General features: G+C 47.5%; 1 protein-coding gene and 2 long non-coding RNA genes across 4 annotated transcripts; 2 read left to right on the top strand and 1 right to left on the bottom strand.

Moving 5' to 3' along the window:
- The first annotated feature begins 709 nt into the window (after nt 1–709).
- On the top strand, nt 710–9,465 carry LOC110208322 (uncharacterized). Its single transcript, XR_013485443.1, has 3 exons — nt 710–1,077; nt 1,226–1,321; nt 8,397–9,465. It is a non-coding gene; the product is annotated as an uncharacterized LOC110208322 (long non-coding RNA).
- Nucleotides 1,997–20,547, bottom strand: PGF (placental growth factor). 2 transcript variants are annotated; one of them, XM_078151468.1, is made up of 7 exons: nt 19,988–20,547; nt 18,303–18,342; nt 9,607–9,803; nt 8,636–8,712; nt 4,230–4,259; nt 4,048–4,110; nt 1,997–3,144 (listed from the first exon to the last, which is right to left on the bottom strand). In XM_078151468.1, exons 1-7 carry the CDS (start codon nt 20,051–20,053, stop codon nt 3,135–3,137), a joined length of 483 nt encoding a protein of 160 aa, XP_078007594.1. In that variant the 5' UTR covers nt 20,054–20,547; the 3' UTR covers nt 1,997–3,134. The 2 variants fall into 2 exon arrangements, with proteins under 2 accessions (XP_078007594.1, XP_020841938.1); XM_020986279.2 differs by having other exon boundaries at nt 1,999–3,263; nt 19,988–20,544.
- LOC144456353 (uncharacterized) lies at nt 9,803–12,356 on the top strand. Its single transcript, XR_013485444.1, has 2 exons — nt 9,803–10,209; nt 10,458–12,356. It is a non-coding gene; the product is annotated as an uncharacterized LOC144456353 (long non-coding RNA).
- Nucleotides 20,548–22,068: the final 1,521 nt, after the last annotated feature.

Genomic DNA, 22,068 nt, shown 5'->3' with positions numbered 1-22,068 from the left:
CTATAGAAGGTTGGGATAGTTCATTGTTGTGGCCAAACAGATGTTTAACCAAGTAAGGATGAGTTCCTCTCAGCCCTTTAAATAAGCCAAATAATCATTTCCTACTCAGGACAGCCCCACAGCAAATTCTGAAGATCCAGGTCTCTGGGTCCTAGCAATTAAAAGAAGAGAAACCGATTCCCTTTTTGGAAGTGATTATTCCTGGGGTCTGAGCACAAAGTCTCCCTCTGTGATACTAAGCCAAGAACACTTCTTGCCCTAAAGTCCCCCGTGGGTCCCCTGAATCACTAGCAAATGCTACACCCATGGTAGCTGACTCACTCCTTCAGGCCTAAGAATGACCTTTTCCCTCCCTTATCCACTCCTTCCCAGTCAGGCCATCAAATTGGGTCCCCTCAGGCTGACACCGTCTCAGGCACGCATGCCTATTCCATCTTTAAGATGCGCATTTTCCCAGCCCCAGTGAAGTCCTTGCCTTAAATGGCCTAGATTGAAAACACAAAAACAAAAACAAAAACCAGAGCAGAGGACAGGGGAAAGAATCATAGGGATTACATCCATGAGGGACCTTAGGGGTCATCTCGCCCAATCCTTTTCATTTTATAAGTCAGAAAAGTGAAAGTCCGAAGGTTAAGTGATTTGCCTAAGGAACTGGGACTGAAACCCAGCTCTTTTGACTACCAATTCTGGGCTCTTTTTGCTACATTGACGCTTTTTAAAAGGTTGGGCAGGAAGTTACAGTAACATTCCAGTGGGAGCCTCCCTGAAGCTGAGAGAGAGGTGGGGAGTCTCTTCTGAGGCCAGAGGCAGATAGGATTAACTAGGAAAGCAAGATTTGGGGGGTGAGGGGGGAAGGAGAAGGCAGGAAAGGAGGAGTCTAGCAGTTAGGTTCCCGACTGCCCTTGTCCCCTTCCAAACATTCCAGCCAGAGCGCGATGGAGACATCTCTTCCAAATCCTCTGGGGGGCCCCAAACGGGGGATCCTCTCTAATCTGGCAGAGTTCCCAGTTGGATTGTGAAGGTCTGCGTTGGCTCTGAGGAGCAGTGCTGGTCAGCCCCTCTCCAGTCAGTCTGAGGGTAAGAGTGCGGGGGTTGGAGGTGGGGGCAAAGCCCATTACTGAATGACAACAGGAGGGTGCTGCTGAATTTGGTGGTGTGATGTTGAGTGGTGACTGGGGTGAAGGTTAACTAGAGGTCCCCTAAACAGCAGCCTTGTCCCCCCAAGGTTCAAGAACATCTTGGAAAGGAAAGGTCACAGAGGAAGCTCCACCTTCATTTCTTGATTCTGGGGCAGAATCCAGAACTATGCAGGAAGCGACTGGTAAGATACCCCAAGATGCCCCCATAGCAGAACATAAAAATACTGTGTTACTGTGTTGTGGCAACTTGGTAAAGGCAAAGACCTTTTTTTGGATGGGACTACATTCATGATTGAAGGAAATACTAAATTTCAATTAGAGGTTCATGAAAATAAAGATGTAACCTTTTTCTGTCCAATTCTTGGACTCCCCGAAATCTATCTGTGGAACCCCATTGGGAACCTCTGCCTTAGTGGGTAACCTGCCTGAGGAGACAGTCCAGTAACAGAAAAAGAATAAGGATCAGGGGTCAGCAGATCTGAGCTCTGGCCCCAGCTGTCTGACCTTGGGCATATGTCACTTTATCCTGTGCTGCTGTTTCCTCAGCTTTCAAATAGGGATTAGCATTGTATGCCCTTTTATTCCAGATTCATAGGAATTTGCCCAGCCTTAACTGAGATCATCCTTTCCTAGCAAGCAATCGTATTTCCCCAGGCAAAAAAAAAATAAATTTTTTTTGGATTAAAATACTTTATTTAAGAGAATCTGGCTTTTCTTTGGTCTCCCTGTGCCTGCTGTTTCCTCAGCTTTCAAATAGGGATTAGCATTGTATGCCCTTTTATTCCAGATTCATAGGAATTTGCCCAGCCTTAACTGAGATCATCCTTTCCTAGCAAGCAATCGTATTTCCCCAGGCAAAAAAAAAATAAATTTTTTTTGGATTAAAATACTTTATTTAAGAGAATCTGGCTTTTCTTTGGTCTCCCTGTGCCTGATGAGCACGGTGGTCAGGAAGAACTGGTGTGACACACGGGAAGTTCCCAGCCTCCTCCCACCCAACCCCCTTGAAAAGAAACCTGCTCAACCCATTTCACAGAAGGCCTGGGTATAGCACAGTGCTCCTCAGTGGGCTGGATGTCCTGTCCAGAGAGCCTAGGAGCAGGGTCTTCCTTGGAGTCCTCAGTATTTTTTCTACATTTTGACCATTGTGCCCAGGGCTAAGGGCTGTCTCTGCCTTCATCTTTTTGGCATTTGTATCCATTGGTACTGCCAGTGGGTCAGAGTGACATATGGGGGCTCTTTGGAGGTGACATCCCAGGCCAGGAGATAAATTCTAGCAGTCAGTTTGGAGGAAAGGGTTGCAAGGTCCTGGGAGAAATAGGAGACTAGAGGAGGTCCCCTGCAGAGCATTGTATCCAATGTTCTTCGAAATTGTCCCAGGCTTGGCTCTCTGCCATTCAGAGTGGCTGCCAGGGTGGGAGGGCACTTGCTAAGAAAAGGCTTAATTGCTCCAGCAAATTCTCTTCTGAGACCCTGGATGGCCAGGGTTTTCTCCTCTTCCACTAAGCAAAGGTAGCTGTCCCCTCCCAGACACCCCAGTTTAGGTGCCACTTCCCAGGTTCCTTCTTACCTACTCTCTTCCATTGTGAAAAGCGGGATAGGCTAGACCTCTCTAGCTGATCCTTTCTGTATAGGGCACAAGTAACTGTTTCCTTTCTGTCAAAAAAACATTGCCTAGACCGCAGACAACAGATGCTTTCCCCTCCAAGGTCCAGAGGTCCCTGTTTCATTCAGAAACAAGAGTGGTAGAGGGAGAGGGTTCATCCACTCCTTCTTCTCCTCTGCACCCCAGGGTTCCATGGAAACTCCTGGGAGGAGGAAGGGTACCCTTCCCCCACACCACTGCTTCTGAGTCATAGTGAAGTGTTCAGTGTTTAAGTACATCCCAACACCTCGACTCCGGATCCTCCTGCAGGCTCCTCTATTTCTTCTTAAGGCACCAAAGTCCTGAGGGTGGGTCTCCCAGCCAAGGGAGAAGTAGACATTCAGCAGGGGTTACATTTGGCTAATAAATAGAAGGGCTGTGGTCAGGGAGGTAATTGAGATTGTGAAAGGGGCAATAAATATAAGCTGGGCTTTCTCCAGGGTCCACTGGGTTACCTTGGGGGAACAGCATCTTCGCACCTGCCCAAAACAAAATGCAGAACTGGGGTGAAGTCTGGGGGTGTTCTCTCATAAAGGGGCCTGAAAGGCAGGATTCCTGGGTTTCTAGTTGCCTGGTGGCCAAAGTTGAGCTCTTGCGTTTTAGTGTCTTGTTTGGGTCATGAAAAAGAACAAAGGGGCCCTTTCCATCTAGGACTTCCAGATCTAAGTCCAGACCGTGGCTGTCACTGATTGTGTAACTTTGGACTAGTTACTTCTCCCCATGTTTCCATGTCCCTAAGTATAAACTGTGGGTATGAGATTGGAGGATCGTAGATGTGGAGCTGGAAGGCACCTCAGAGGCCAATCCACTGATTCTATAGATGAGACTGAGGCCAAGGAGGTTAAGTGATTTGACATGTGAGTAGCAGAGCTGGGCTTCAACCTTAGACCCTCTGACTCAAAATCCGGAGTTCTTTCTACTTCACCAGGATTGAATGGATGAGGGATTAAGGACTATGGAATCTTTCCCTTTACCACTGGCTTCTCCTGCCTCTTCTGAGTCTGAAGGAGGTCAGTCCACAGAGAGTAAAAGGGAGAGAGAAGTTCTACAGGGTATAAAGACCAAGGTCAGCTGATTTCCTTAGCATTTTGGCAGACTGTTTCAATACATGGGCTCTAGGGTAACTAGGTGGGGTACCTTCTGCCCAGCCACTCTTCTCCCCCTCACCAAAGGATTCTCTCTAGTCTCTGGCTCCTCTCTTCCACCCCCACCAGCCGCAGAGCCCCCAGCCTCCTTGTCTTCCCCTCCCCACCCAACACTCACTGATGACAGTCTCTGGGTCTTTGCTTCTCTCTCTTCCTCTTCCCTCTACCCTTGAGTCTCCTCCTGTGTGAGAAACCAAAAGGATCAGGACACATCAGCTTTGGATGGGGCTGGGGGAGAAGGGGAAGGGCTGTCCTGAGCTGGAGCCCAGCTTACTTTTATCCCAGACCAAGGACACTCACCTTTCTGGCTTCATCTTCTCTCTCCGAGGCCTGGGTAGAGAAGAGAAGGGAAGGAGACGAAGGTGAGTTGGGAGAGATCATATTCTCAGGGCCAGTAATTGGCACCAGGGCCTCTAGGGAGAGGGGCAGAGCTCATTGGACAGAGGTGGCCTGGGAAAACCCTAATTCCCAGGGCTTGAGTCAGGGGATAGAGAGACAGTCAGATGGATCATTGATCTACAGCTGGAATGGAGTCAGATGGCTGACTGGGAATGACTAGCTCTACCCTGCCCAGTCCAGTGGGGTTGGGGTTGGGGATGGAGGTAATGATAACAATCATTATGCTTAGAACTCACATTTATATGATGCTTTAAGGTTTACAAAGCTCTTTCCTCACAACAGCCCTGTGAGGTAGGCTATACAAGTATCATTATTCTCACTTTACAGATGAGGAAACTGAAACTCACAGCAGGGAAGGGGACCACCAGGTTCTCATTGCTAGCTAGTGAGTGGCAGAGTTGAAATTCAAATTCAGTCTCTTCCCAAGTCCAACACTCTTTTTAGCAGGGTCCCCAGATAAGGAGTTCAGGGGGAAATGCTGCCCTTCCCCTTCCTCTCCCCGCAGCAAAGTGCAGAATGCTCTCCAAACCAGCAGTCGATGGCTGATTGCCCTATCAAAGCAGCTTCTCCAATCCCTAAGGCACCAGGCACAAGAAGTCTGGGAGTAGGTTTTATGGCAGTTGTTTTTACCAAATATTTTCTTCCTTTACAAGAAAGATAGGGTTCTTGGAGGCTGCATGACTCAGTGGAAAGGGGGCTGGCCTTGCAGTCAGGAAGACCTGAATTCAAGTCCTCCTACACACACACACACACACACCACACACACACACATATATCATGTGAATAAGTTACCTCTCAATGCCTCCAGTCAATTAAGATTTTTGTAACTGTGGAGGAAGTTTCCATGTTCCACAATCTCCACCAATGAAATCATAGATCCACACAAAAAAGGGGGACAGGAGTAGGGAGAAAGTTCTACTAGAGAAAGGGGTATTAGAAATGATAGCCATGTGAAAAAATAAATCAGTATAAAACATTTAAAAAATTAAGTTCTGGGAGTGCCAATATTTCTGTTGGTTCACAGTCAGTGGCTTCACTCCTCGATCTCCCTTCCTTTTTGACACCTTTCTCATCTTCTATTTCTACTCCTTTGTTTTTTATAAAAAGGATGCGTAAAAGATTGGGTAAGTGTCTGCGTCTCAGCTCTTGGGAAAAGGAGAGGGACAACAGAGACTCTTTAAAATAGCTAGTTCATAGCAGGTCATCAGTGATATTAACTTGTTTTGAATATGAGCTCCTGGTCTATACCAGCAACACTTAGGGGCCAGGGCCAGCTCTCCATTTCTTTGGGACAGCCTTCTGAGGACATCAAACCCAGGGATATAGATCTTGAAGGCCAGAATACCAGCCATTGTCAGGGAGCGTATGAGAATCGGGATTAACAGTCAGCTGTTACCACAAGGACCTCCATCTCTCAGGCATGGGGTGACTGCCTCACAGCTGTCCAACTGGAAAACAAAGTACTCCTGTTGTGTTTTCTCTTGTTAAGAGGAGACAAGAGGCCATCGAAGCTCAGGGGGAAGTGATGACGTCAATCTGGTGTTTGGTTTGTAGGTGAGAGTGGAGAAGAGTGAGGGTCTTCTTAAGTGCTCCAGAAGATGCTTCAGGGGTCGTGCTTGAGCAGATGTTTGGAGGGTAAGCCTTCCAGGAGGTCAATCTGCCCTGGTGTTAAATCCTCAGGAGGTGGGTCTCCGAAGAGAAATTCAGCGTGGGTTACACATGATATTGCAGCTCTGTGTGTGTCAGGGAGGCCGTGGGGTTGAGGGGAAAGGAAATTGGTGCAGGAGGCAGAAAACTGGACCCCTCTCCTTCCGACATATTAGCTCCATGATGATTGGCATCAGCCTTGCTAAACCTCTGTTTCCTCATCTGTAAAATGGGAATGAAAATCACACCACCTACCTCTTACGGTGGCTTGAGGAAAGCATTTTGTTAACCTCACTGTGTAGCAAACAAAGAATGATCAGGCAGGGATGGGGTTGCTATCTTCGTCATTAGAGGGAATACCTCTGCGATCTGAGATTTGTGGACTGGTCACTTAACTGCTTTGGTTTCTTTTTTAGAATAGGTATCATAAGAAGTTACCCCCCCAAAATCCTCACACTCACACACACCCCTTTAGAGGGCTGTAGTGAGGATAACATGAACTAATATATTTGGTAGCACTTTGAAATTGATAGAGGGCTATATCAGAGAAAATTATTAAGACCAGATCATGTGGCTGAAAGGAATCATGGCATAGGGGATAAAAAGGCGGCCTTGGAATCAGGGTAACCTGGGTTCGAGTCCTGCTTCTGATACCTGCTGACTATATAACCCTTAGCAAATCACTTAACCTAATGGGACCCCCAGGAAATCCTCTAAAAAGTTACAGAAAAACTCCCTGTCTACATTGATAGAGGAAATTTCCTGACCAGTGGGTTGTCTCCACCAGTAAATGAAACTTTGGTCTAGACTGCCCCCCCCAAAATCATGAGGTGTATCACCAGAAGATGGAATAATAACTAATCTAATAATGACAGCTCTCATGTAGTGCTTTAAGATTTGCAAAGTGTATCACATGTGTTCTCATTAATTCCTCCCGGTCACCCTGTGAGGTAGGTGTTATCATCACCCCTATTTTATGACTGCAGAGACTGAGGTTGAAAAAAGTTAAATGATTTGCCCTCATTCGCACAACCAGAAAGGATGTAAGGCAGGATTTGAATTCCGGTCTTCCTGACTCCGGGTATAGTGGCTATATCCACAAGGTTAGGGGAAAGTATTTACTACTCACTCTAATCAAAGCTGAGGCAAAGCCTGGTCATGTCTGAGTTGGCATGGTGAGCAGAGAAATGGTAATGAAATGTGTAGCGGGGAGGCGGAGACAAAGGCCCCATCGTTACTTGGGGCCCCACGCTGGATGTGAACCATAGCTATACAATTTAGGGGTACCCAAGCTGTTGTATTTGGTTACCTCTACCCCAGAGCCCAAGGATAAGAGGACTGGCACCCTCTCTTGCTCTCAGGAGTTCCTGATTCCCGAGGATGTCAACTTTTCCTGGCCCCTTGTACTAGCAATAAAGTCCGCTGGTCTACCCCCTGGGCTGAAGGGACAATGAGCCATTCTTTCTATGCCTCTTGAGCTTGGGTGGGAGTTCCAGGGGCCCTATGATTCAGGGGGAGGTTTTGGCCATGGCCTGGAACTTTAAAGAAACCACATGTGTTTCCCTTTGCCCTAACAAAGAGTCCCTTCGCAGGGCAGGCTGCACTCTGATGGACTTGTCCTCTTATTCTACCAAGAGTCTATGGAACCTGCTCCAATTTTCCAAGCACAATTGCCCCAGAGCTAAGATCAGCCTCCAAAACTTAAGCTCCATCAGGTCCCCAGTGAGTGGCTGTAGTTTGTGCTTGGTGGCTAGGGTTCCCAGGCCTACAGCTTCCTCCCAGCAACCCCAGGGCTGAGCACCCCAGCACTTGTAAAGCCCTGCATGATTAGCAGTTATTTCAACTTCTCTTTCCTGCTTTTTTGGATGGGACCCAGGAGTCCTCTTCCCATTCTGCCACGCAGCTGTAAACCAGCTGTTGGTTCTACCTCTCCAGGCAAAGGCTAGAAGGGGAGGATGGGGGTGGGGTAGGGGGAAGAGATGGATAAAGGAGTAGGAAATTAAATGCAGCTGCAGCCAGAGTGCCTCTTGGTGAGTTAATTATTTCCCTGTCTCCAAAAGTCCAGGAAACAAAATGCAGAAGGCCTCAGCGGAGACCTGACCATCCGTCTGTCTCAGCCACTGATTTGCTGATCAAGAGCAAATGAAGATAACTACATTTTAAGCAAAGGGCCTTGTTTTCCAAGAAAGGAGAGTCTAGGAACCTGAGGACAAACTCTCAGAGAAGTTCGAATCTGGGCTGTGGAGCTACGTCCGTGATACCCTGTGAATAATGGCCCACTGGGACAGTAGGTGTCCCCTCTGCTTCTACTAGGCCACATCTCCCAGAATCACAAAGCCTTTAGTTGGATTTTAGGACTTGGAAAGGACCTCCTAGAGATCACTTAAGCCAACCCTACCCTTACTTTTTGTTTTTTTACAGATGAGGAAAATGAGGCCCAGCAGGGTTAAGTGATTTGCCCAAGGTCATGTAAGTAAGTAGGGACAGAACCAGGCTTTGAATTTGGTGACTCTTTCTACTACCCCAGCTCCCATCCCCTGTTGTGGGGTGGGTGGGCAGGACAGTAGGAATGCTAGTAGCCTCCAGAGCAGGCCCGAGAGTGCCCAGGACCCTGGTCACAGCCTGTGCCATGTGGGTGGTGAGAGGCAGGGATCCCATACCTGCATTCACACCGCACATGCTCAGTGAATGCTAATTCCATGTAGGATGGCTGTTCCCCAGACTTGATCTTCAGAAGCTGGAAAGGTGAAAAAGAAGCTGGTTATGAGATTTGAAGGGCAAGGTGGAACGCTACAGTTCCCCATCCATCTCCCCTCTAGAACAGTGGATCTTTAACCTCAGGTCTGTGGACAGACTTCAGGGGATTCTATGAACTTGGAAAGGGAGAAAAATAATAAATTGATTTCCACTCACTTCTAACTGAAATTTTGCTTTTCCTTCAATAATGAAGGCAACAAAAATTATTCTGAGAAGGGATCCGTGGGCTTTACCAGATTGTAAAAGGGGCCCATGGTACAAAAAAAGGGGTCAAGGACCCCCTGCTCTGGAAGAACCTCGTCTCTCTTCCACCCAACACAGAACTTCTCCCCACTGCATTTCCTTCTGCCTCCTTGGGAAGAAGAGACAGAGTCTGCCTCCTGAGTCCTACCAGCCTTTGCCCTCTATACCCCTGCTGAGTGCCAGACAAGCAGCAGCACCTATAATGGCAGACCCGGGCCAAGGAAGCAAGCTGCTGCATCAGTCCCAGACGTTTCTTCCAGCTGATCCCATTAACATAGAAAACCAGAACCAGCCTGAGGGAATTTGTCCACTTTCCCCCAGCTAATAGCATCATCAGTTCCTACCCTATACAAAATGTGGGGGTGTGGAAGGATGATAAAGTACAAATCACTAGAACTTGAACTAGAACTAGAACTTGTTTTTTTTTAAATAGTAAATATTTAATAAAATGACTATTGAATATTTCAATATCAAAGACTGGTTTGGGGTGGGTAGTGAGGGGCAAAAAACTGGATAAGTTCTGATGATGGGGAAAGAGGGGAACCTCAGGGACGGAGCATCCTGGCCTCAGAAACAGTGTCGGAGTCTCAGGGAGTAGGTAGAGGGTCCAGAAGTAGGGCAGTGGGGGTACCTGCATGGTGACATTGGTTGTCTCCACAGCAACGCAGTGGAGGTTCTCATCTCCGCAGCAGCCAGTGCAACGCCTCAGTGAGACACAGGACGGGCTGAACATGTGCTCCACTTCCCCTGGGTACTCTGTTGAAACATCCACTAGCTTCTCCAGCGAGCGGCAGAAACTTCGGCCCCATACCTCCTGGAAGGGCAGCACTACAGGGGGACAAAGAAGGGTAGGGTCTGACATCTAGAGGAGAGGAAATGTGGGGAACCTTCCTCCCTTCACAAGCACCAACGTCAAGGATGGGGTAGGTTAGACACACTCAGTCCTTATCTGTTTTCTTCACAGACTCTTTCACCATATTGCTCCCTATTTGTTGCCTGACCCATCCATGCACAGTACCTCGCACATGGCAGATGCTTAATAAGTATTTGTTGCGTCTAAATGTCTATTGAATCCTATGAAGCCCAACTCACTTGACATTTCTTCTTTGAAATGTTCCCTGAGCACTACATCCACACTGACTTCGAGATAAACATATAGAGGGAGAAGAGCAATTTTGGCTGCTGGTAGAAAGCAGGGGAAAAGTTACCAACTCTGCCTGGCTCAACATGCATGGTAAGCAGGGGCATTAAAAGGGCTTGGAAGGAATTTCCTCATCCCAGCTGATTGGCAGTTTTGCTGAATGGAGATGATTTTGAGGGCACCCAATTTCCTGCCAAAGGAATATAATAGGAGTTAAAAGGAATTTCAGACCCTGACTCAGATAAGGCTTAGACTGACTCATCCCAAACACCAGTAGCAGAAGAACAGAACTTCAAGAGGCAGACAAAAATATCTAAAGATTTTTCTCATTGACTGGCTAGGATTTGAAGCACAAAGGAGCAAAAAATGGCCCCTGGAACTGTCAAGCTAAAGACCTGGCATACCCCTCCTCCTATGGGGACAGAGGCTGCACAGTAGCCAATGACCAGAGGATGTTATCAGAGTGCAGAGGCCCAGCAGAAAGCAACATGGCCAGGAGAACTGAGAGAAAGAGGATGCAGTTCCAACAGAGAAAACAGCAACCTTGATCATATCAGCAGAGAGCACTGCTGGTCCCACAGCATTATGTGTTCTCTGTACATGTACCTTTCCAATAGTGGTCCCTTGTCACATCACAGTTGTGTCCTGCATGTGTCCACTACCCTGTTGTATGGCATACACTATGAGGCAGTGTATGCCTGGGTTTATAAAGACTTTTTTTTGTCATTTATTTTGCTATAGTATTTAAATGTCCTTAGACGTTATTTTAGAATGTAGGAACCACGTCTTCTTCCCTAGTCTCAGCAGCCCCTAGCATGGTGCTGGGCACGTAGTCAATCCCCAATTAAGATATCGTATTGAACTGAGTTGCTGAATTGTTTTCTTAGCCTGAGTTCTACCGGGCTCCTCTAGGATGGGTGTGAGGTTGAAAGCCCTTCACCTTTTATCCTTTCTCACATCAGATACTGTACCACAAGCATGAGCCTGTATCCTTCCCACCTACTTAGAGCTCATCATAATACTGAAAACCTTAAAACGCCACATAAGTACAAAACTCATATATTTGCATACATTATCACAGTTGTTCCTCTCAATAACCCTGTAACGTACAGATTTACTATCCCCATTTTACAGCTAAGGAAGCTGTGGCTTAGAGGAGTTGTGACTTGCCTAGAGGCCACATACCTGTTAAGTGGCCAAAATGAACTCAAACCCTGATCTCAAGTTCAGGGTCCTAAGCTTATGTCCCCACACAGCCTTTCAAAAAGTACAAGGCAAATGGCTGCTGAATAATTTTTTTTTTGTGGTAGTGAAAAATTAAAAATCAAATGAGTGCCCGTTGATTGGGAAATAGTTAAAAAAATTGTGGCAAATGAATGTAATGGAATATTACTACACTGCAAGAAATGATGATAACGAGTAATCCTGAGAAACAAGGGAAGACTTCACAGAATCTTGGGATTTCCAAGTTGGAAAGGATGTCAGAGGATATCTAAGCCAACTCAGGAGCGGTAGGGTATGAAACAGCCTATCAAACTCAAGTAGAAATGAGTCCCTGCAGGGCCCATATTGACTTAGAAAACCACAAAATAGCATTATCTACGTCATATTGTATTTGTATTTTATTAAATGTTTGCTCATTACATTTTAATGAGGTTCCTGCCCCCATCTGGCTGTGAGTTTGACAGCTCTGTTGTAAAGGATGAAGTGCTGTTGTTTGAGAGCCAGAGAGACCTAGGTTCAAACTTACAGTGTGAGGCTGGCCAAGTCACTCAACCTATCTGAGCTTCAGTTTCCTCATCTGTAAAACGAAGTCTCTTCCATCTCTAAATCTAAGATCCACACCTGAAAGAGAATCCTCACTAGAACATACCGGATACATCGTAGCCAATGAGGTAAAGCAAGTCAAGGGAAGCAGAAGGATAGGAACAGCATACATCACAGCTACAATAACGTAAACAGAAAGAACACCAAAATGAATTAGAATGCTGAGTAGCTACAATGACTAATACCCACTCCGAAGGAGAGATAAGTAAACGTCTTCCTCCTTTTGGCAGAGAGGTAGGTGACTATAAACATAGAGTATAACATTAACTGTCAAATGTGGTCACTGTCAGGGTTGATTTTGTTTAAATGTTTTTCTTTACTACAAGTAAGGGCTCATTTGCCTGGAGTGTGGGTATATAAAAAATGACTGATGTAAAAACAAAAAGCATCAATAAAATTTATTTTTAAAATAATGACTAATGAAATCTGAGGATTTTCTAGCCTCAGTCTGGTCTGGTATAAACCGTGTTCAGTTGAGAGAAGCCTATTGGACTCCCTAGTCCTGAAGACCTTGAGAGAGTAGGTCTCAGGTCTCCCTGGCAGGTTGGGAGCTGAGTGACATGACCTCTAAGCATCATATCACTTGCCAGCTCAAAGACCTTCAACATCTGTCCTAATGAATGAAGTCTGAATTTCTTTGTTTGTCTTTCAAGGCCCTTCAGAGTCTGGCCCTCTCCTCCCTAGCCAACATAAACTCCGCGGTCTACCCAGGTTATTCCCCTCACTCTCACACAAACACACCATGTTCTATATAATCTATACCATCATCCAGTTCAGCTTCCATCTCCTCCGTTAAACCTTCCCTGAATTCTCAACCCAGTGAACTCTCTCTCTGTGAGTGGACACTCTCCTCTCAGCTCCCAAAATGCTTATAGTCTATTAAGAACATGGCACCCATGTGCGTGAAACAATAGTGGCCATTATGAGATAGTACATGTCATCTTTAGGATAGGCATGATGGCATAGTTTAAAGTTTGCTGGATTTGGAATCAGTTCTGCTTACTACGTGGGTGACCCTGGGCAAGTTATATCTTTTTCATGTGTGGGGAAGAGGGGAGACAGGTCAGGCCCAAGCAGGTTGTACTTTGGCCAGAATCTTGATTCTCCAATTGATAATTCTCCAATAGATCTGTAGCTAGAAGGGACCTCACAGGCCACCTAACTCAATCCTCTCATCTTACAGATGAGAAAACTGAGGCCAGAGAAAGTTATGTGACTTGCTCAAGGTCATAAAGGTAGCAAGTGTCAGAAGCAGAATCAGAACTCAACTCTTCAGATTGCAGAATCAGTATTTTTTTTTCTTGTATCATGCTGACTCTTCACAGGGAAGAGGATCCCCATGTATGCTACCCTACATAGGTACACTTTTTGTCTTTAATTGGGTTCCCAGTTCTTGTCTCAGCTATCTCAGCCTCAGTTTCCCAATAAGTACAACAAGGGGGTTGGACCAGACTTTAAGCCCCCTTCCAGCCCTATACTTGTAAGTTCTCTAGCTCATAAGCTCTTCGGGGGTTGGCATGAAGTTTTATATTTTGTCTACATCCTCTCCCATGTTTGTAAAATGAATAATCAGCCTTGGGACTCTAGGCTTGCCTGCTCTGCAGTGAAGAACCACTGAAAATCTCCAGTGATCTAGAACCACCCAGTTGCCTCTGAAATGATCTACAACACCCCCAAAAAGAAATTCTTCCTTGTGGGGGAAACCTAGACCCAACCAGAAAACAAAATGGTTCAATATGGTATAGTAGGAAGAACTCCCTCTCAATTGAGAGTCAGTAAATCTGACTTCTAGGCTCGGTTCTGCCATTACCCAAATGGACAAGTCATTGAATCTCTCTAGACCTGACTTTCCTCCTCTGTAAAATGAAGGGATTGACCTAGATCAGGGGTTCTTAATTTGGGGGTCCACAAGCCCCCAAGGGATCTAAAGATAGATTTCAGTGAGTCTCGGAACTCGGATGGAAAAAATATCTATATGTATGTATGTATATATATATATATATGATATTTATATTTATATTTATATTAACCTTTAACTGAAATTTAGCATTTCCTTCAATTATTAATGTAGGCAGGGGCAGCTAGGTGGTGCAGTACATACAGCATTGGCCCTGGAATCAGGAGGACCTGAATTCAAATCCGGCCTCAGACACTTACTAGCTGTGTGACCCTGAGTCCAAAAAATATTATTAATGTAGGCAACACAATATCATTCTGAGAAAGAGTCCATAGGCTTCACCGGATTGCCAGAAAAGTGCATGACACACAAAAAGATCAAGAATCCCTAGATTAGATGACCTCTATGGTTTTTAAATTCTGTGATATTCTAGGAATTAGGACCAGATTCATCTTGGGAATGCCAGGAGGGAAACAAGCGTTTGACCCATCGTGCCCAATGGTGGCCATGCCCACTTTGGACATCCCCCTGCAGTGCTGGTGGACAGAGGACTAGCGCTGGGTCACTCTGAGTCCCTAATGCCTCACCTCCTGCTGAAGTTTCCCTTCTCTGTCCCTGCCCCCACCCAGCCAACACCTCCCCTTTGCTTGCTTGCTATTCTGAGACAATGGAAGGGGCCAGAGTCCATTCCACCGAGTAGATGATGGCATGGGTCTTGAGGTAATCCCTGAGGAAAAATAAACCTTGGTCCAAGCAGAGGCCATTGGGAAAGGAGGAGAGTCTGTGGAAAATACCCAGGCCACAGCTGTCCACGTGGCCTAGACAGCCTCTGCAGGCCAATACACTGATGCTTATCTGGGTGTCAGTCACACTCCAGGGCTAAACTGAGGGTCAGATAGAGAGAGGAGGGGAGACTGGCTAACCCTGGCTCTGCCTTCTGTGAACTTCTCCAGAACTTTCCAAAGGCCCAAGGCTCTCAGCGTCAGGAAAGGTGAGGGTAGGTAAGGGTGGGACAAGGATCTGCTCTGACCAAGGGGAGGGAGCTGGGGTCCCTTTACATGATCCAAAAACCTATTAGAGCTTTGATGGAGAGGAAGGGCAGCACAGAGAAAGGGGTTAGCACTTAACATTTTCATTTCATGAGCTACATGTTTAGTCTGAAGCCCTCATGGCATATTGATGTTACTCTGACCATTTAATCTCTTTGGACTGAAAATATAAATAATACTAAAAAAAAAAAGATACAGTGGCTAAAGCAAGATAGATGACGTCTTTGGGCAGCGTTTCTTCTAAAAGTGACCCCTACAATCAAAAAAGGAGCATTCTGAACTGTCCCCAACCCCCTCCTCCAGTTCACTTCAAGCTAGCGACAGCTTTTTATCTGGCCACAGTCAGAGGGGAGCAGCCAGGTCAAGCAAAAATGACTTGTCTTGGCAGCAGAAAGAGACAATGATTTCCCTTTTCCTCTCTTTTGGTGTAAACGCGGTTTCAGCAGCTCCTGTAAGGCCTGATTTCCCCAGGTGAGAGGCCAAGGAAGCTTCAGAGGGCAGAGGTTGGGAAGAGGTATGCACAGTCCTCTATTTTACCAGGACCATTCAGATGTAGCCTCACGCAACATGGAGAGAGACAGAGCAATTCTTCCCTCGAGACCCTGGAGATGTATTTTGGAAAGCGAAGGTGTCAGGGGGTGTGGGGCAGACACAGATATCGCTGACCTGCTCTGGCCTTCCTAAATAGTAATAGTAGTAGTAGTAGTAGAAGTGGTAGTAAATAACAATAATAACAAGGATGGGGACAGAACTGATGATTTAATTAGTGGTGGTCACACCCAAGTGAAACATCTACCAATGTATCTTCTCTGCAATATATGGTTTCAGAAAGTAGTCTAGAATACTAAGAAGTTAAGTGACTTACCTACCAGGGTCACACAGCCAGTGTGTCAAAGGTTGCACTTGAACTCAGGGCTTTCTGGCTTCAAGGCTGGCTATCTTTCCATGATGCTATACTATATCTATATGGTATTATGTACATACTATACTATACTATACCATACTATACATATATGTATAGTACTATATCTATATACTATCTCTATAACAGGGTTTCTTAACCTAGACTCCATGCACTTGGGTTTTTGCTTTTTTTAAAAAATTGTGACAACTACATTTAAATATAATTGGTTTCCTTTGTAATATTATATATTTGATTTTACACCCTTAAAAATATTATTCTGAGGAGGGGTCTATGGGATTTCCCAGGCTGCCAGAGGAGTCCATGATTAAAAATAAACAACCCCCGAACAAAACACAACTAACAAACTTAAGAATTCCCAATCCGATAATAGTTCCCAGTTATACGTTACTCTGAGGTTTGCAAAGTGCCCTGTGTACATTGCCTTTGCTAATCTGGGAAGTAGCTCAGTAGAGTGCTTTTCTTTCCTACTCTCTCTCTGTCTCTCTCTCTCTCTCTCTGTCTCTCTCTCTCTCTCCATTTTAGAGTTTCTTGAAGCTCTTCCTGGCTCACTCTTTGACTCTTCCTCATAGACTACTGGCTACTCTTGGAGGCAGGAAGAGCAGACAGCGTCATGCAGGCAGGCCTGCTTGGTGTCTGGCTGGTTTAGAATGACCAGGGACCCCCCCCCCCCACGAGGGATTTTCTTGGTGTTACCAGAGGGATTTTCTATCTTTCTTCCCCTTTACACGAAAGCCTCCTGCTGAACCCATCTGGCTCCAGTTTCCCATCCCTGCTGGGCGGAGACCCAAGAAGGGAAATGTTCAGTGCCTGAAAGAAAACTTTTCATGGTTGTTGCCTGCCGGGAGGGAAGGGAGAGGGGCCGGGTGGGGCTGCTGGCTTCTGGCCTAGAGCACAGCAGGTGTCCCTGTGAAGAGATGTGCCAACCCAGGCCTGACACGGAGAGAGCCTTCCACAAGAGTGGATACATTTGGAAAATCTTCCTGCAAAATCTTTTGTTTTGACTTAGGAACCTTTCCTCGCCGATAATACCATATTCCTCCAACTCTCTCTTTTCATAGGTGGGCAAGAGGGGGAAGCTGGGTCAGGCCCAAAGCACGATGTACTTGACTTGTCCAGAATCTTGGTTCTCCAAATGACTTTATGGTCCCGGGATTATAATACTGTCAGTCACGGGACCACAGATTTGGGACTAGAAGGCACATCTAATACAACCCTCTCATTTTACAGATGAGGAAACAGAGGCCACACAGACTGGTGGCTTGTCTAAGATCACAGGAATATTACGTGTCAGAAGTAGAATCCACATCCAAGTCTTTGGACTCCAAAGCCAGGGTCCATTCCACAGTGCCACACTGATTCAATATAAGGAATCAGACCTTGCTTATTTATAATGTGGACTACAGAGGTGCCTCTGTTTTCCTTTATAGGAAGGTTTTTGCCCAGATGAGTCCTGAACTGGGTTGTGAGCATTTCAAAAGCAGGAATATTGGGCACCTCCCCATACCTCCACAGTGCCTAAGTCAGTGACAGACACACCTGACGTGCTCATTAACTCAGAAGATTTGGTTAGTTACTTCTCTCACCCTGTTGGGTTCAAGAAGGTCATAGAACACAGAGCAGGTAAGTCTGTCTGGGGAAGGGAGGGGAAGGGAAGATAGGGAGGGGATGATGCCGGCAGGCAGAGGGTGTTTCCTGATCTGAGACAGGATATTATCCTGGAGGGGAACAGCACGCGTGCTCGTGTACCTGTTTGCACATGCTCCCTCACCCACAGTAATATCTGCTTTGGGGAGTGGGAGGGGACAGTGACACAGGGGTTAAAGCGGTGGCGTGTGGACACTCAGCACGTTTCTGTGAAGAGCCTGGCATTGCTCAGCCTACTTTCTGCACGTATGTCTGTGCTTGGCAAATGCCTGCATGCGCTTTGAAGATTCTCTCTCCACACAAGTGAGGGAGGGTGTTACTAAGGCTCTGTCTGTTTGTAATCAATGGGAAATTCTGGTCAGATTCCCAAAGTGTGTCGGCAAGGATAGAGCACTGAAATGGGAACACCCGTCTCCTCCTGCCCCTCGTCTTTTGCTCTATTGATACCAAGGCCCATTCCTGCGCCCACCTCTGACCCAGTGTGGGGGTGGTGGAAAAAGCTCTAGACAAGAACTTGGGAAAAGTAAATTCCGGTTTGTTACCAACGAGCTACATGACCTTGAGCAATCTATAACTTCTTCAAACCTCAGTTTCCTCCTCTGTAAAAATGAGGGGAATGGAATAAATCAGTGTTTCCAGCTTTACCACAACTTTAGGTTTCACGGATTTTAGGGCCCCTGGACAGTTTCTCTTCCTTTTACTCTTTTAAGTCAAACCCACTTTGGCTTTTACTTCCATTTCTCACACCAACAAGCATTTAGAGGGAAGTCAGAACACAAGTCTTGGTGGGCACAAGTTTGGAAGGGAAAAGGTTAACTCGCCTTCGTCCCCACGGCCGGCTTACCTTCTATTTCTGCTGTGCTGTTCTCAGGAGGTACATCCCGCTGGTAAGGAAAGAAATGCATGGGAATAAGGGAAAGTTAGTGTCAGGCAAACAGTCCCCCGATGAAGAGTGCTGGGGCTTTGTCAACTATTTATTTACAAGGCCTTCTCATGAGTTGTTTGGGACCTAGACACCTGTGAACCTCTCCGTTCCCAACTCCTTTCACTTGTATATGACCTCATATCTCTCCCCCCTTCCCCCATCTTTCAGGCCTTGGCTATGGCCAGCTGTGAGACCCTGGGTAAAACACTTCAACCCACTGGGCCTCAGTTTCCTGACCTGTAAAAAAATATGGGGCGGAGACTAGATGATCTCAGTGGCCTCTTCCAACTCGAGCATTCTACGCTTTGTAGCTGCTTTCCCCCTCGGCTTGTACTCCTACCCATCCCCCTTCCCGTGCTCTCCCACACGAGCCCCTTGGCCCCTTTAATGTCCCAGCTTGGCTAGGTGCCAGAGCCCTGCGGGGAGGGAGATCAGCTGGTGGGAGCAGGGGGCCACTGGTGCTGGTAGCTGTAGAAATGCTATATAACAAGGCCACTCAACAGCCTGGCTCCCTCAGGACCATCCAGGGAAATACAAGTCACTCCCCCACTCTGCCTGGGAAGTGATCCCCTTACTTTCCTGGCCCATCTCCCACTCTTCTTCCCTCCCCATCCCACCCACCCAACACCCCTGCTTTCAGCATTAAAGACCTGGGTGGGAAAGAGGACTTCCCTAGGCAGTGGGAAGGGACATTATTGCCTTTGGCAGGACTGTCTTTACCCAGGCTGGAGCTGAGCCAAGCCCCTAAGCCACATGCCCTAGCTCCTGGGAAAAGAACTTGGGAGCTTCTCTTGGCCCAGGGACTCAGGACCTCTGGGTCAGCTGCCAGCAGACGGGGACCTTGGAGCTGGACTGACCGTGGGGGAGTGAGGTCAGATCCAAGAAGAGGGAGCATTGACCCCTTAGACTACCTGAAACTCTTCCTGGGGGCTTCTGACCTAAGACCAAGCCATGGAATAGGCACTCATGTCCCCTTTTTTTCCCACATCCCTCTTGTTCATGTTGGCCCCCTTGCACTCAGCAGTAATTGGAGCAATCAGGCATGGATCTGGTATATTCCCCAACCACCCAGGGAGTCTACCTCCCTGGTGACCCTGCCCCCTCCAATCTCTCTGTTTCCCCAGAGCCTGGCTGGGTCAGAGGTCCCAAAGGCATTGGGCTAGTCACCAGGGCCTCGACCCTGACCACAGGGCCAGAGCACAGCCCTGGGATTAACTGGGAGATGCTTTTAGCAAAACCACCAAGGCCCTGGGGCCAGACAGGAAGCCTCCCTCCCTTTGCTGTGGTTTCCCTATAATCTCACCCCCCCACCCCCTCCACCCCCTTCCGGGATAGAAACCTTAACTGGGCTTGGTTTTCCTCTAGAGGGTTGGCTTAACCCGAGTTCTTCATTCAGGAGGTGAGGAGGGTTCCAGCTTTTAGGAAGTACCTGGAGCCCATGGTTATCCTTTTCTCTTAGGGATGGGGGAGAGGTATCTGTGTCCATGGAGGTGCCCGCTCATTTCTGCCCACAGCCTCTTCCTGGATTCTCCAACCCACTGCCTGACAGATGTTGGGGATGGGGAGGAAGGGGGAGCTGGGTTTGGGGAAGAGAGAATCCTTACCTGGGGGGATGCAGCAGGCAGGGACAGACCAGCCAAAAGCTGCAGGAAACACGTGAACAGCCGCATGGCTGATATCGACTCAGAAGTCCTGGGGCATGGGGCTTGAGATCCGAAGGAAAACCAGCATACTCAACCCCACGAAGGACCCCAGGTGGGGTAAGAACTGGGAAGGAGGAGAGGAGATACCAAGGGAAGCTTTTCCTTCGTGGGGTGGAGCGGGAGAAGAGACCCTGGAAAGTCCACTTCACTTGGGTCTGTGAGGCAGAGAGACCAGCACCCATAACCTGAGCATCTTGAATCAGGTTCTGGGAAACTCCAGCAGCAGGTAGGTGAGTGAGGTCGTAGAGAGCTCTTTAAAAAGACAGCTGGCAGGGAGTTTGGGGGTGACTATCCTCAGGCCGGTGCCTCCCTGCCCAGATGTCCGACTGTCAATGAGTGGCTCCCGGCTCGGTCCTCAGCACCCCGCAGGTTCCCTGCTGCCTCAGAGATCGGCTCCCATCTGAGAGCCGCTGCTGTCTGCAACTCTGTTTCATGGGCTGGGATCTGCCCGAGGGTGGAGCTCCTCCTCCCAAGTCCCTCCCCTCCTTTTCCCTGCTGTCTCTGTGGTGAGGCAAGACTCCAGCCTGCCCGCCTAGCCTATAACCCTGGTGGATGGGGGCTTCCGCAGAATAGGAGCCAGAGACAGGAAACCTCCCCATGACAAAATGGAGAGGCCCGAGGTAGGCAAGCCGGCTGAATGAAAGGGACTCTCCCACTCCTGGGTTCCATTTGGGGTGGTCCCATTCAAATAAAGTCCTCATTCAGGGCCGCCTGGCCTGCTGTGGACGTGGGCCACCCCTGCACACATCTTTGTAGCTGATCCTGAGGAACTCGCAGGTAACTCAGGTGTGGCCTGTGCCGCGCCTGGCCTCAGGCTGTGGTTGGTGGGCAAGGAGCAGACTGTCCTTTTCCAGGGCTCTCTCTTTGCCCTGCTCAGCACTGCCCCCTGGCCCCCTCTATCTCTCTTCTGATCCTCCTGCCACCCCTCACAGACTCTCCCTTCTCAGTGGCTACCCCAAACACCCCAAACACCCAGGTGAGTACTTCAGACTTCCTGCTGTTTGGTGGAAGCCTCAAGCAAGGACTGGCTCTGGTCCTTATCCAGAGCCCTGGGAGAGGGAAGGCACTCCTTGTTTCAGGTAACCTCACACAGCTGGGGATAAAGCTAGGGAACTGGGCAGGAGGGGTGGGAGATAGAGTATGTCCATGTGTATGTGTGAGGGGAGGGGGCGAGGTGCAGAATGCTATGCAGTCTGCAGGTTACCTCTGAGACACGGCTTATGAGACCCTGGGCAAATGCAATTTCCGAAGCACAAGCCCTAGCAGGATCAAATTTGGTACAGGAAACAGAAAAAAACTAGATTTGGAAGTCAGGGGACCTGGAATCAAATCCCGACTCTGAAACGTAATACTCCGTATGACCACTCACTTCCTGATAAAGAGGTGATAGATGCCATATTCAGAATGAAGCACACATTTTTTCAGACATGGACAATATAAAAATTTCTTTTTCTTGACGATTTGCCACAAGGGTTGGTTTTCTTTTCTTTTCTTTTCTTTTCCCCCAGGGGAGGGGATTGGGAGAGAAAATAAGGCACTTGTTAATAACAAAAAATAAAATTTAACTTAAAAAACCTATGTGACCTTGGGCATGTCTCTAAAAGTCTGCTGTTCTCAGTTTCTTCATCTGTAAAATGAGTATGGATGGACTAGATGACTTTGAGATTCCTTTCAACAACTCCAAATCTATGATTCTATTTCCATGAATTGGAACCAGTAAGATGCCTATAAATACTAAACTGGTAGGGAGGGTTTTTCAAGGGCTCTGCCAGTGACTGCTTTCTTGCCCAGTACCAGAAATGTGAGAGAAATGAATGCACTTGATCAGTCAGGCCATTAGAACAAGGCCTCATTGCCCTCTGGGTTGGAGCGATCAGCTCAGGTAAGCCTTGGAGGACAGTAAGACCCACCAGGACCATTAAGCATTTCGATTGAGCTGAGCCACAGCGGGAGGGCAGTTCTTGGGCTTATTACTAGCAGAC

This window comes from Phascolarctos cinereus, unplaced genomic scaffold (genome assembly GCF_003287225.1).
Source record: "Phascolarctos cinereus isolate Bilbo 61053 unplaced genomic scaffold, phaCin_HiC Scaffold_3;HRSCAF=262, whole genome shotgun sequence".
NCBI classification, from domain to species: domain Eukaryota; kingdom Metazoa; phylum Chordata; class Mammalia; order Diprotodontia; family Phascolarctidae; genus Phascolarctos; species Phascolarctos cinereus.
This window is presented reverse-complemented; position numbering and strand designations above follow the sequence as displayed.

Excerpts from the sequence above, each read along its gene's own strand:
- PGF (XM_020986279.2), bottom strand. The coding sequence starts at position 20,053 with ATGCGGCTGTTCACGTGTTTCCTGCAGCTTTTGGCTGGTCTGTCCCTG. Across the intron at positions 9,804-18,302 it reads CAGCACAGCAGAAATAGAAG|TGCTGCCCTTCCAGGAGGTA; the intron begins GTAAGCCGGCCG and ends GTCCCCCTGTAG. Across the intron at positions 4,260-8,635 it reads CATGTGCGGTGTGAATGCAG|GCCTCGGAGAGAGAAGATGA; the intron begins GTATGGGATCCC and ends TTCTCTACCCAG.